At 35.2% G+C, this 13,903-nt stretch overlaps 3 protein-coding genes across 3 annotated transcripts; all 3 read left to right on the forward strand.

Moving 5' to 3' along the window:
• Positions 1-4,854: 4,854 nt before the first annotated feature.
• On the forward strand, positions 4,855-5,581 carry LOC121803503 (putative glucan endo-1,3-beta-glucosidase GVI). The gene has a single exon (XM_042203154.1). The coding sequence runs from the start codon at positions 4,913-4,915 to the stop codon at positions 5,516-5,518; it is 606 nt and encodes a 201-aa protein (XP_042059088.1). The 5' UTR covers positions 4,855-4,912; the 3' UTR covers positions 5,519-5,581.
• A 3,985-nt stretch (positions 5,582-9,566) lies between these two features.
• Positions 9,567-10,411, forward strand: LOC121804331 (putative glucan endo-1,3-beta-glucosidase GVI). The gene is made up of 2 exons (XM_042203819.1): positions 9,567-10,292; positions 10,343-10,411. Exons 1-2 carry the CDS (start codon positions 9,567-9,569, stop codon positions 10,409-10,411), a joined length of 795 nt encoding a protein of 264 aa, XP_042059753.1.
• A 2,173-nt stretch (positions 10,412-12,584) lies between these two features.
• Positions 12,585-13,202, forward strand: LOC121804332 (glucan endo-1,3-beta-glucosidase-like). Its single transcript, XM_042203820.1, has one exon. It carries the CDS (start codon positions 12,585-12,587, stop codon positions 13,200-13,202), a length of 618 nt encoding a protein of 205 aa, XP_042059754.1.
• The last annotated feature ends 701 nt before the right edge of the window (positions 13,203-13,903 follow it).

The raw sequence follows: 13,903 nt of genomic DNA on the forward strand, positions 1-13,903 counted from the left end.
TGCAAGTAAAATACATTTAAAAAACTCGTTGAATATCGAGCACTTTTCGAGCACTCGCTTTGATATGTAAAATTTTTACCATTCCGGAAGGAAGCAGCTTGAACATATTCAAATTAAATTTAAGCCTTTATAGGATAAAGTATTGCTACTACTACATAGTATTAATTGTTTCTTTTTTTTCGTAGAGGATGAGATGCAACCACCGTTCATCTCCCTCCAAATTATATATTTATAAAAAGATTTGCAATAAAATTTATATTGGTACATTTATCCATTAAAAATAATTTCATTTATAATGATACGAATTTTAATATATAATAATTGATAACTACGAAAAAGAGAAAAAATATATATAAAATAATAAAAAGAAAGAAATAAAATAGTGGAGAGCATGTTTCCATAAATATAAATGAAACTAGTTTTAGTGGATGAACAAAATAAAAATTTTAAAAATATATATATTTTCGTGAACAGAGAAAGTATTTGATTCATATTTTTATACGTTATAAAAAATTTCTAGGGAATCTTTATAAATTAAACATATACATTTCTTTTCAACACACCATTTATAATATGTTTCATAATTTTATATTTGGTTATAGAAATTATATAGCGAATCTTTTCGACATGGTATTTATAAGTATATTTATTATTAATGTTTCCAATGAAATTGTCGAAAATCATGACTCAAAATTTGAATCATGGATTAAAATTTGTTTAGTGTTTAGTGGAGTACGTGATAAGATTAACTATACAGATATTCAATTCGAAAATAAATCATGTTTCTAAATCATTCAAATTAAATAATTTTCGTAAATTGATTTTAAACGTAAACTACCCAGAAAGTCGAAAAACATACTTTTTACAATTTATATAAACTTACCACTTTCCTTATATATATTGGTGTAGTGCGTAATAACAGAAAATATTAATTTCGCCATAATTTACAACAATAAAAATAAAAATAATTTTATCAATTTTTAAATTTTAATTCAATTCCAATCATATCTCATGAATTCTATATTTATTTGTATTTTTATTAATCTTGATAGTTTTTAATTCACTTTCAGCCTATCTCATACTTATAATATTTTATCAATTCTCACGAAAATCATTGAGATGATAGTTTTTTTTTCCTTTTTTTTCTTTTTTTTTTCTTTTTTTTTCCCTTTTTTTTCAGCCTATCTTATACTTATAATCTTTATGATAGTTCTTTTCATATCTAATTTGAAGAAAAAGGTGGGGCAGTGTAGTTCTGCCGGATTTACTTCGGCTGGAAAGATGGAGTCGAGAGATTGTCCAAGAAGTTCAAGGCATTCTTACGAAGTTGCAAGTTTGTAAGATTTTCATAAAGATTTTCCAAAAATGTGACTCTAAAAACAATAGGAAAATAACAGATGCAGATCTCTCTTCTTCTTCTTCTTCTTTCTCACCATAAAACCAAGATCTGTAAAGTACTATGAAGCTGAGGCACCAACATTTCAAACTTTGTATATAAAAAAATCAGTTGGATGATCAGAAAGCAAAATGAGCCGTTTAACTCATCTTGCGGAGTGCACCGGACATCTCCTATCTCTTCTTCTTGTGGGTACCCAACTTTCTCATAAGAGGCAGACATAGCCACGACCAAACAGGAGAACTCATCCCAAACGACTAGCCTGTTAGGAGAGAGAGCCCATTTAGTCTATATACCCCACATCAGTTGTTCTCACAACCGATTTGGGAATTGAGTCCGTAACACCACTTCTCTGATGAGAAGCAAAAGAGGGCATGGCATATAAGAAGTGGATCACTGAACATTTACGTGTGGATCTTGATCTTGTAACTTGATTGGTGAAATGATCTATCTAATTAAAAAAAATGGTCCAACCAAAACTGGCATATGATTGATTACCTTATCATCATACTTAGTACTTTTTCAACTATATCCTTCAAAAGTAGAATGAAACATTGTTGGGCAGCATCTCAACTTCCTTCCCATTTTTATCGCCATCAACTTGATTCGGTTTGTTATCAAAAGACAATGCCTCTTCTTCTTGTTGTGTTGTCAATGGTTCTCCAACTACTGCACATAAGTAGTGTTGTAGGTACTCTTTAGCAACATGATGATGATCATCATTTCCTATTTGCTGTCAATCTAATTAAGTAGTCCTCCTACTCATAGAGAAGGCAACAAATGTGATACCAGCAACCAGTCCAGAACTAACCCAGCAACTCCCTTAAATTAAACTAAGCTCACATAAACAAATTCCCTGCAAATTTTATCATAACGATAAGAAAGCAACATGAGTAGCGACTGCGATTTGTTCGGCTTGGGATCAGTGGAATGTTTTTCAACACAGACACAGAAATCAGATGTTACGATCTTTCGTCGTGATCGCCCTATCTTTGACCGTAACTTCTCATACACACGCAATATCACCAACTCGAGCTAAGAAGAACGAATAGGAATTATATTGATCGAAGAATGTCACACTTACAACGCAAGGAAATCGGATAGGAACCAATAGGAGCTGTAGATCCACGATCTACAGCTAACATGAACAACACACACACAATTCTCAACAACACAAATGAGCTAGCTTCACTCTTATTTATACTTATTTCTCCCGCGCTAAACTTCATATATCCACGTCAACTCCACGTCAGCGTAAGCATGTGTATGTCACGTGATGATTGCCAGCTGGCTTGAGTTAGTTACACAGCAACTAACTCCTAACTCCCAACGGTAATTTCCCACGGCTTCATTTTGTAGCTCGTCTTCTTGTGTTGCATGCATTTTACGCATGAATGATCATGCATGCAACATCAGAATTCAATTTCGTCTTGCACGGACTACTCCGCACAACCACCGATGCGAGTTCCACGAATGCGAGTTTGTAGAAAGGCCAGGTTAGGTTTCCCACCGGCGAGTGCGAATTTCAGCTGAAACGCCGTCGGACCGTCATGCCCATTTTTTCTATCGCATTAGGGTTAGGGTTGTTGAATTAGAGATTTGGTGGATATTTTGTACATAATAAAGTATTTTGATACGAATTTTTATGAATACCAAAAAGAAAGAGAAGAATATATATAAAATAAGAAAAAGAAAGAAATAAAATAGTGGAGAGCATGTTTCCATAAATATAAATGAAATTAGTTTTAGTGGATGAACAAAATAAAAAAAAATACATTTTCGCGAACAGAGAAAGTATTTGCTTCCTATTTTTATAAATTGAATTTAAACGTAAACTACCCAGAAAGTCGAAAAATATACTTGTTACAATTTATATAAACTTACCACTTTCCACTATCCTTATATTCAATTACTAAATAATGTATTATAAAATATAAAGAATTTTATCAATTTTTAAATTTTAATTCAATTCCAATCATATCTCATGAATTCTATATACTTTTGTATTTTTATTAATCTTGATAATTTTTAATTGACTTTCAGCATATCTCATGAATTCTGTAATATACGTATAATTTTATCAATTCTCGATAATTTTAAATTCAGTTCCAGTCATATCTCATTAAATCTATAATATATTTATAATTTCACCAATCATCAGTAATTTTTTATTTGATTGCAATCATCTCTTATGACTTCTATATTTATAATTTTATCAATTTTCTATAATTTAAATTTAATTGCATCTATAATTCTAAAATATATTTGTAATTTTATCAATTAATTCATATCTCATGATATTTATAATTTCATTCCTCAATAATTTTTAATCCAATTCCAGTCATATTTCATCAATTAGTAACATAATTATAATTTTATCCTTTGATAATTTCTAATTCAATTCCAGACATGTATGTCTCATGCATTCTACTGTCTATTACGTTTTGTCCCCACAAAAAGTACTACTCCTATATTCAATCTATTTGTACAGTTGTTTTAATCCAGAAGAAACAAAAATAATCTTTTAACTGGGTTTTAGCACGCTAATCTCACTTCTCAAGTATAATTAAACCCATATATAATAAACAGGTACAATCCCATAACATAATCTCACCATGAGTCCATGACCCTATGAAATTGAGTAAATACGTACATTAACAAAGAATATTTCAGCAGGTTTCCTAATACAATAAATCGGCTACAATCCTATAATAAATTCCCAACATGGCATTCAAGTATTCAACTATTATAAAATTGAGAAAATACATCAAACAACAAGCACTGCTACCACCCTTTGAAATTCCTATCTAGCTAACATTTTTACAATGGGAGTACTTTTCTATTCTTCTTTGGCACTTTTCTTCACTATCTTGCTTCATAATCATCCAGGTAAGAAAAATATCTTAAAATTCATATAGCTGATCAATATGATACTCCACCCGTCCCATAATAGATGTCATACTTTCTTTTTTAGTTTGTTGATGTCGCATTTCTTTTTTTGAAAAAAGTTCCTCTCACGTTTATATAAAATATTATTTTTTATCTCTCCACTTAACGTACAAAACAACATCTCCTAAAATCCGGTGTCATTTTCCAAGTATCTCATCTATTATGGGACGGAGGTAGTACATAATTTTGTTATTTAAATTTAACATTATCCGCAATTATCCAATTAATTGTGACAACAGGAGGCGAAGCTGCCGTGGCTATGGCCTCATGGGTAACAACCTTCCACCGCCACCCGTAGCCATATCGCGCCTTCGACAAATCGGAGTCACCGAAATTAGGATTTTCCAACCCGACAACGCCGTCCTAACCGCCTTACACGGCTCTGGCATCTCAGTAATCGTCGGAACCCTCAATGGGGACCTTCAACCCCTCGCCTCCGACAGATCCGCCGCCGCCGCCTGGGTGGCGGCCAACATCCTACCCCACCATCCCGCCGTGACATTCACCTGCATCGCCGCCGGCAACGAGGTCTACCCCGGCGATCTCGCGCAATTCATACCCCCCGCGATGGAGAATCTCGCCGCCGCCAATTTAATCATCCCGGTCTCCACCGCGATCTCGATGCAGCCTCTCTCCTCCTCCTACCCCCCATCCGCCGGCGATTTCTCGGCCGCCGCGAAGCCGATCATGACTCAGATCGGTAATTTTTTGAAGTCGAAGGGGTACCCTCTGCTTGTGAATGTGTACCCTTACTTCGCACGTGCGGGGGATCCGGCCAACGTGGATCTGGACTTCGCGCTTTTCCGGCCGGGGAAGATGGTGGTTCAGGACGAGGGGAGGACTTACCTCAACCTCTTCGATTCGATGACGGATGCGGTGTACGCGGCATTGGAGAAGATCGGGGCAGGGGACGTGGAGATCATCGTGTCGGAGGTGGGGTGGCCGAGCGCCGGAGGGATTGGCGCCACAGTGGAAAATGCTCAAACGAACGTGAATAATTTGATTGGACACGTGGCGTCTGGTAGGGGGACGCTACGGTGGCCGGGGAAGCAGGTGGAGGCCTACATATTCGCGTTGTTTAACGAGAATCGGAAGCCGGAGGGTATAGAGCAACATTGGGATTTGTTTTACCCCGATTTTACTCCAGTTTATCCTCTTAATAAGATTGTTTGATGTCAAGATAGATCTATGATTATGTATCTTTGATTTAGTTATTTACTCCATATTATTACATAATTGTACTCTTCCTAGAAGAATTTTATGGCAATGAAGTTTTTACTATTTCTATATCAAATGCATACGTTGTCTAGGTTATAAGTAATACACTTAAAAATTCTCTTACCTAAGAAACTGAACAACGTTAGCGTGGTATAGTATTGAATTAATAGATCTAACATTGAGATAAGTCTTTCGTGGCTATTTACTGAAAGACGAGGTCTCGATAGTTGTTGTTTCTTAATCACTATTGACATAACGTTGAAAGTAACTTTTTTGATTTATCAAATAGTGAGGGTGTTTCGTTATCCGAGAATCTTGATAGATTGGATAGTGATCATTAATGTCTAAATGGAACCAGTATTGTTATTGCAATAAAACGTGTGTTGTGAGATTTCAGTTTGATAATAAGTTTCATTATTCAGAAAACTGGTCTGGTCAACTCTTGGAGAAAAGATTAATTAATAAGAGTCAGATAAAAACTTGATATTAATTAATGAATATTTAATATTCAACACGGGAAATGATTAAAATTAAAGGGGAAGTCTCGGAATACTCGTAATTTTACTTTGGACGGACAGTCAATAATACAATATTATATCTATAGTGGCTAATAATACTCCTTCCGTCCCATGTTACTCGCACTTTTTATTTTAGGTCGTAAATTTGAGATTGATTTTTTAGTGTAATTAAATAAGAATTTTAAGTGTAATGAGACATCACTTAGTAAAGGGGGCTCTTAACTTAAACTAACATATTAATTAAATGCATTAATGCTAACTTAAACTATAAATAGTGTAAGGAGTGTGACGAGCCGAAAAGCAACAGTACAAGTAACATGGGACGGAGGGAGTAATATTTAAGTTTGAGCTTGAATTAAATTGCTTTCTAATTTAATTAGTGAAAGCGTGAACTGTGACCCGAATCTAATTCTCCATAAATCTCTGGTCTGGCCCAATATAAACCCTATATAATGTTGGTTATTTTAGTGTAATTGGATTAACTTGATTGATCAATATTGTTATAATGAGACATCATATAAGTTGGAAGTGCGGAGTGCACGCTTGTTTGAATTCATTATGTCTAGACGAGGGTTCGGGGGCAGGGCCCCTGGCTGGGGTCGAGTTGTACAGAAAATTCATCCGAAAAATATGTTCTGATAGTCGAAGGACTATTTTAGAAACCCTTTAAAAAACAGTTAAAATCGGTTGAGAACCGAAGAGACGCAACGTTTCGTGAAGTGACACGACGTTTTGTTTTCTGACTCTTCTTATTGATCCGGTTCAAAGTAGGCAGCACAGAATCAACATACGAATCTTCAATACCTGAATTGTACCCGATCAAATATTGGTAGAACCACCAAATTGATTTGATTTGAAAGTGTTTCACGCCTTTCAGGAAATCCGATTGTTCACATTTTTTTTGTAAATCTCCCTACATATAAAGAGGACAAGACCTAAAGACTGAAAACTAAATCTTATTGACCATCCCTTGTGAGAAAGAGAGTGGCCGAATTTATCGGGGTTTTCATTCCTCGAGTTAGTTGTCTTCAATTCTTTTAAGTTTAACGAGTTTTGTTCATACAAAGATCAAATTTGAGTTAAGAAAACTAATCAGAATATTTGTGGTTATGGTACAAGGTCAATTCGAATCTGTCGATTTCCTACTGTACAATTAATTGTATTATATGATTACAAACGTGATTTCTGGCATGCAACCTGATATATTATACCATTTCAATGTAAATTTTCTATCAAACTAATTAGATCTTGTATTTGATTTATTGAAACTACTAATCTTTCACCGCAAACCCCAACATAAACATACGGAATTTTAAGTTTGTGATATTTTAGAGCAATTTCAAAGTTCTAAAAAATACAAAAATTAGATCGAAGTTTTTATAATTTAAGGACCAATAGCCTTTTTATAAAAAGCTAAGGGATTCTTCATAGTACAGTTCACTCTATTCATTGATGATTTTTAATTCAGCCACATTCATATCTCATGAATTCTATGTAATACGGAGTACTAATTTTGTCAGTATCAATAATTTTAATTCTAACTCCAGTCATATATTATGAATTTTAAAATATATTTATAATTTTTTTAATCCTCGATAATTTCAGTTCTTGTCATATCTCATGAATTCTACTAATATACTTATAATTTTATTAATCCTCGATAAATTTTAATTCAGTTCCATACATATCCCATTAATTTTAAAATATGGTATTTAAAATTATATCAATACTTAACTTTTAATATAATTTCAATCATATCTCTATAATTATATAATATCTTTATAACTTTATCGAGTCTCTTTAAATTTTTTTTTCAATTGCAGTGATATCTATTCTATTCTATAATATATTTACAATTTTTTCATTAATTCAATTCCAATTATCTCACGAATTTACAATATAGTTTATTAATTAACTGGATAAAGCATGCCAATGTCAAGAACAATTTTCATATAATTAAAGCCCATATATTAATTTGTGTTTATCTTTATATGTATATCCATTTATCTATTAAAAAATCATACATAATGAATGTAAAATATTAAGTAGGTTAATAAATTCTCACCACGACATTATAAAATAAAGAAAATACATCAAACGCCGAATATTTCAGCTTTCCTAGTATAAATAGGCTACAATCAATCCCCTAATAATTCTCATCCAGATATTTTACTAGTATAAAAATAAGAAAATACATTAAAATGCACTACTACCCACCCTTTAAAATTCCTATTCAGCTAACATTTTTACAATGGCAACACTTTCCTATTCTTCTTTGGTCTTTTTCTTCACTATCTTGCTGCATAATCATCCAGGTAAGAAAACACCTACTCTTATCCAATTTCATTTGATTTAAAGTAAAATAGTTTGAAAATTCATAAAGTTTAATCAAATTATAATATATTTTATAATTCATACAATGTTTATTATTATTCGCAGTTATCAACAATGAAATATACAAATAGCGTATGTGTAAGTATATATTGTTGTACATCTCTGAAGTTGATGATGTGAATAAGCAGGTACTATGTGTGCTGCTAAATAATTAAAGATATGTATCGAGATATAAACTACAATATTGGTCACCAATTAAAACGTGTGGGACATTTGCAAACAATTTTAAAATTCATGGATGATCAGTTTGCTATATTTTTAATGATGCAAATGTTTATTGCTCCCTGCATCCAACATTATGTGTCTCAATTTACTAGGCAACATTTTTAAAAATATGAAGAAATGTAGATGTAAATAGTTAGTGTAATATGAGTCTTACTATTATATAGTATTATTAGTTTTATAATAAAATATGAATGAAATGAATTAATAAATATAAGTTTCACTTTTCAATAATTTATTCGTCCAGAAAAATAGATCACTTTTGAAATGAGAAAAGAAAGAGATAAAAAAAATGATTGAAATAGTGAAGAATGCGCCCTACAAGAGAAAAATAGTGGATATTTTTAGGGGACATTTATAAAAATGTAAAAATAAAGTCTATATTTATGTGACAGATGAAATAATAATTTTATACTAAAATATGAATCAATAATCAATTAATATACAAATAACAATAAAAAAATATAGTAGTAACATTTATTGCCGGATGGACGAAGTATTTATTGTTTGTCATTAAATTAACGGCAACAATAGGAGGCGAAGCTGATGTAGGAGTCAACTACGGCCTCAGCGGAAACAACCTTCCACCGCCTTCCGCTGCCATATCGCGCCTTCAACAGTCCGGAATTAAAAAAATTAGGCTTTTCCAACCCGAAAAAGACATCCTGGACTCCTTACACGGCTCCGGCATCTCGGTAATCGTCGGAACCCTCAACGGGGACCTTCAACCCCTTGCCTCCGACAAATCCGCCGCCACCGCCTGGGTGGCGGCGAACATCCTCCCCCACTACCCCGCCGTGACATTCACCTGCATCGCCGCCGGCAACGAGGTCTTCCCCGGCGATCTCGCGCAATTCATCCCCGCCGCGATGGAGAATCTCGCCGCCGCACTCGCCGCTGCCAATCTAAACATCCCGGTCTCCACCGCCATCTCAATGCAGCCTCTCTCGACCTCCTACCCCCCCTCCGCCGGCGATTTCTCGGAGGCTGCGAAACCGGTCATGGCTCAGATCGCGAATTTCCTGCAGTCGAAGGGGTACCCTCTGCTTGTGAATGTGTACCCTTACTTTGCACGTGCGGGGGATCCGGCCAACGTGGATCTGGACTTTGCGCTATTCCGCCCCGGAAAGACGGCGGTCCACGACGGAGAGTTGACCTACCTCAACCTGTTCGATTCGATGACGGATGCGGCGTACGCGGCGTTGGAGAAGGTGGGGGCGGGGGGTGTGGAGATCATCGTGTCGGAGACGGGGTGGCCGAGTGACGGAGGGACGGACGCGGGAGTGGAGAATGCCCAAACGTACGTGAATAATTTGATTGGACACGTGGCGTCTGGTAGGGGGACGCCACGGAGGCCAGGGAAGCAGGTGGAGGCCTACATATTCTCGTTGTTTAACGAGAATATGAAGCACGAGGGTGTAGAGCAACATTGGGGTTTGTTTTACCCTAATCTTGCTCCAGTTTATAAGCTAAATACTCCTGGCGGGAAAATAGGAAGCAATCCTATTCCTACTCCAGTTTATCAGCTGAATACTACTCATGCCGGGAAAATAGGAAGCGGGAAAAGAATCAAGACTTTGACCCTCAACAAACAAGTTATTTTTCTGGCTTGCTTACTATATTTCATACATCCATGTTTTGGCAGATGCTGAGGGTAATACCTGTTGCCCATTATGTACTCAACAAATATAAATTGAATGCAACCACAAAGTGATAAAGAAGAAGATGATAAGTGCTACAAAATGAGTCTTAAATGTTTACAAGTGAGTCAAAGCTACCTTATTACAAACCCTAGCCGGGTATTTATACTCTACACTAAAAATAATCCAAATAAATGAATAAAAAAACTTCAAAAACGTGTCTGAATTTGCCATCGAGTCACTGGGGCTGGTCTGGAGTTAGTTCTACACTAGCGAGTCGATGGTTCGGCACTGCTTTGTGCAGTCTTCATAAAATTGTCATAACTCTCTCATTCGGACTCTGATTGGGGCGTATAAGCTATAAGGTATTCATGCAAAGTTCTTTTGAAGTTTAAGACAATGGTGATCTTAGAAGAGCATTGAAAATTATCATGATAGGCGGCTGATTATTGTTTGAATCATATTCATATCCCAGCTTTGGTTTGGCTCCTTGTCATACCTTCACCTTAGGTCACGACCCTTAAATCCAATGCCGTTGTATTATAACATATTTATAATTTCATGGGTTCTCGGTAATTTTTAATTCAATTCCAATCCTATCTTATACTCACTACTATAATATATTTATAATTTTATCATTTTTCTATAATTTGAATTCCATTGAAGTTATATCTCATGGTTCTATAAAATATTTATAATGCTATCAATTAATTCAATTCCAGTGTCATATCCCGAATTCAATAATACATTTACAATTTGATTGTTCAATTAATTTTTAATGCAATTTCAGTCATATTCAACGAGTTCTCGAACATAATTATAATTTCAACCTATAATAATTTCTAGTAATTCAATTCTAGATACGTCTCATCAATTCTACTGTCTGTAATCGTTTTGTCCGGTTTTCCCCACAAAAAAAGTAGTACAGTACATTTATAGAGTTAGACTAAATATATTTGTGCAGTAACTACAGTCTATCCATAACTCCTAATCAATATTGTAATCCATAATTGGATAAAGCATATAATTTAATGAAACCCAATAAAATAAATAGGTTACGTTCCCATAGTAAATTTTAATCATGACAATGTGAAATTGAGAAAATACATCAAACAAAAAATATAATTCAGCAAATAGGCTAAAATCCATAATAAATTATCATCATGATATTCCACTATAAAATTGAGAAACTACATCAAACAAGAAGCACTACTACCCATCCTTTGAAATCCCTGTCTAGCAAACGTATTTACAATGGGTTTACTTTTCTATTCTTCTTTGGTACTTTTCTTCACTATCATGCTGCATAATCATCCAGGTAAGAAAACACCTACTCTTATCCAGTGTCATTTAATTTAGTAAAATACTCTGAAAATTCATAAAGTTTTATCATTATGATATGTTTTAGGGGTATAATTTAAATTTAACATTATTCGCAATTATTCAACAAAAAATATTCAAACTGTTTGTGTATATATTGTTGTACACCTCTCAAATAAATGGCCTGACTAATTAAGTACAGGTGTGTGCTAAATTAATGAAGATTCAAAAAGAAATATAAACCATGGTAATTTTTGACAGATTTTTTAAAAATGCAAATGTTCATATATAGCTTTTTTACAATTCGCTCTTTAATTTATTACTCCATTTATCCAAAATTATGTGTCCCATCTTAGTCTTTAAGAGTTTTATATGTGTGTCTCATTTTTTATAATAAAATATTAGTGAAATAATTTAGAAAAATATAGGTCTCATTTTTTTTATAAGTATATATAATGTTTTAGAAAAAAATATGAAAACAATAAATTAGTAAAATGTGAATCATGTGATAGCAAGAGAATGTATTACTCCTAACATTTATTGTCGTGGATGAAGTATTTATTTTTTGAAAATTCAATTACTGTATCGATAGGAGGCGATGCTGCCGTGGGAGTCAACTACGGCCTCCTTGGCAACAACCTTCCGCCGCCTCCAGCGGTCATACAGCGCCTTCGACAAATCGGAATCACCAAAATTAGGATTTTCCAACCCGACAGCGCCGTCCTAACAGCCTTACACGGCTCCGGCATCTCAGTAATCGTCGGAACCTTCAATGCGGACCTTCAACCCCTCGCCTCCAACAAATCCGCCGCCGCCGCCTGGGTAGCGGCCAACATCCTCCCCCACCAATCCTCCGTCAAATTCACCTGCATCGCCGCCGGCAACGAGGTCTTCCCTGGCGATCTCGCGCAATACATCCCCGCCGCGATGGAGAATCTCGCCGCCGCACTCGCCGCCGCCAATTTAAACATCCCGGTCTCCACCGCGATCTCGATGCAGCCTCTCTCCACCTCCTACCCCCCCTCCGCCGGCGATTTCTCCGCCGCCGCGAAGCCGGGAATGACTCAGATCGCGAAATTCCTGCAGTCGAAGAAGTACCCTCTGCTTGTGAATGTGTACCCTTACTTCGCAAGTGCGGGGGACCCGGCCAACGTGGATCTCGACTACGCGCTTTTCCGGCCGGGAAAGACCGTTGTTCGAGACGGCGCGAGGACTTACCTCAACCTGTTCGATTCAATGACGGATGCGGCGTATGCGGCGTTGGAGAAGGTCGGGGCCGGGGACGTGGAGATCGTCGTGTCAGAGACTGGGTGGCCGAGTGACGGAGGGAAGGACGCGGGAGTGGCAAATGCTCAAACGTACGTGAATAATTTGATTGCCTACGTGGCGTCTGGTAAAGGGACGCCACGTAGGCCAGGGAAGCAGGTGGAGGCCTACATATTCGCGCTGTTTAACGAGAATATGAAGCCGGCTGGGGTAGAGCAACATTGGGGTTTGTTTTACCCCAATCTTACTCCGGTTTATCCTATCAATAAGATTGGTTAATATCAAAATATGTTTATGAATATGTATCTTGATTTACTTATTTGATTAGTAGTACTCTTCTACAAGATTATTATGCTAATAATAAAGTTTATACTATTTCTCTATCAATGAATTGAGGGTGATAAGAGACATATGAGGTTTTGAAGATCAAGAACTAAAATCAAGAGCTCGATTTCATATCTTCCTTCAATTCGAAACGCTTCGGATTAATGTAATTTGTGTGGTGTGTGATAGTAACACATAAATTATTAAAATCACCATAATTTAAAATTGGAATGATATCCTTATATTCAATTATTAAAAGCATCAGAATTTCATCAATTTGTCACTATCCTTATATTTATTGGTGTGGTGTGTAAATTTATCATTATCCTTATATTCACCATAGTATTCTACCAATATGACAAAACATTCTTAAATTACTCACTAAAGAATTATTATAAAAAAATGATTTTATCAGTATTAACTATTAACATAGAAAATTTCGTGTATTATAGTATAGTGATCAGAGGCACAATAGCATATCACAATCTTGATTTGTATTATAAATGCACATTATGGTATTTACTAGTACTCCATCTTATACCACTAAATTTTTCCTAAGATAAAGCATGCCAATATCAAGAAAATATTTCAGCATGCTTCATAATATAAATAGTCGAATATTCAATAATAAATTCTCATCCTGATATTCCACTATA

Source organism: Salvia splendens, chromosome 5 (genome assembly GCF_004379255.2).
Source record: "Salvia splendens isolate huo1 chromosome 5, SspV2, whole genome shotgun sequence".
NCBI lineage: Eukaryota > Viridiplantae > Streptophyta > Magnoliopsida > Lamiales > Lamiaceae > Salvia > Salvia splendens.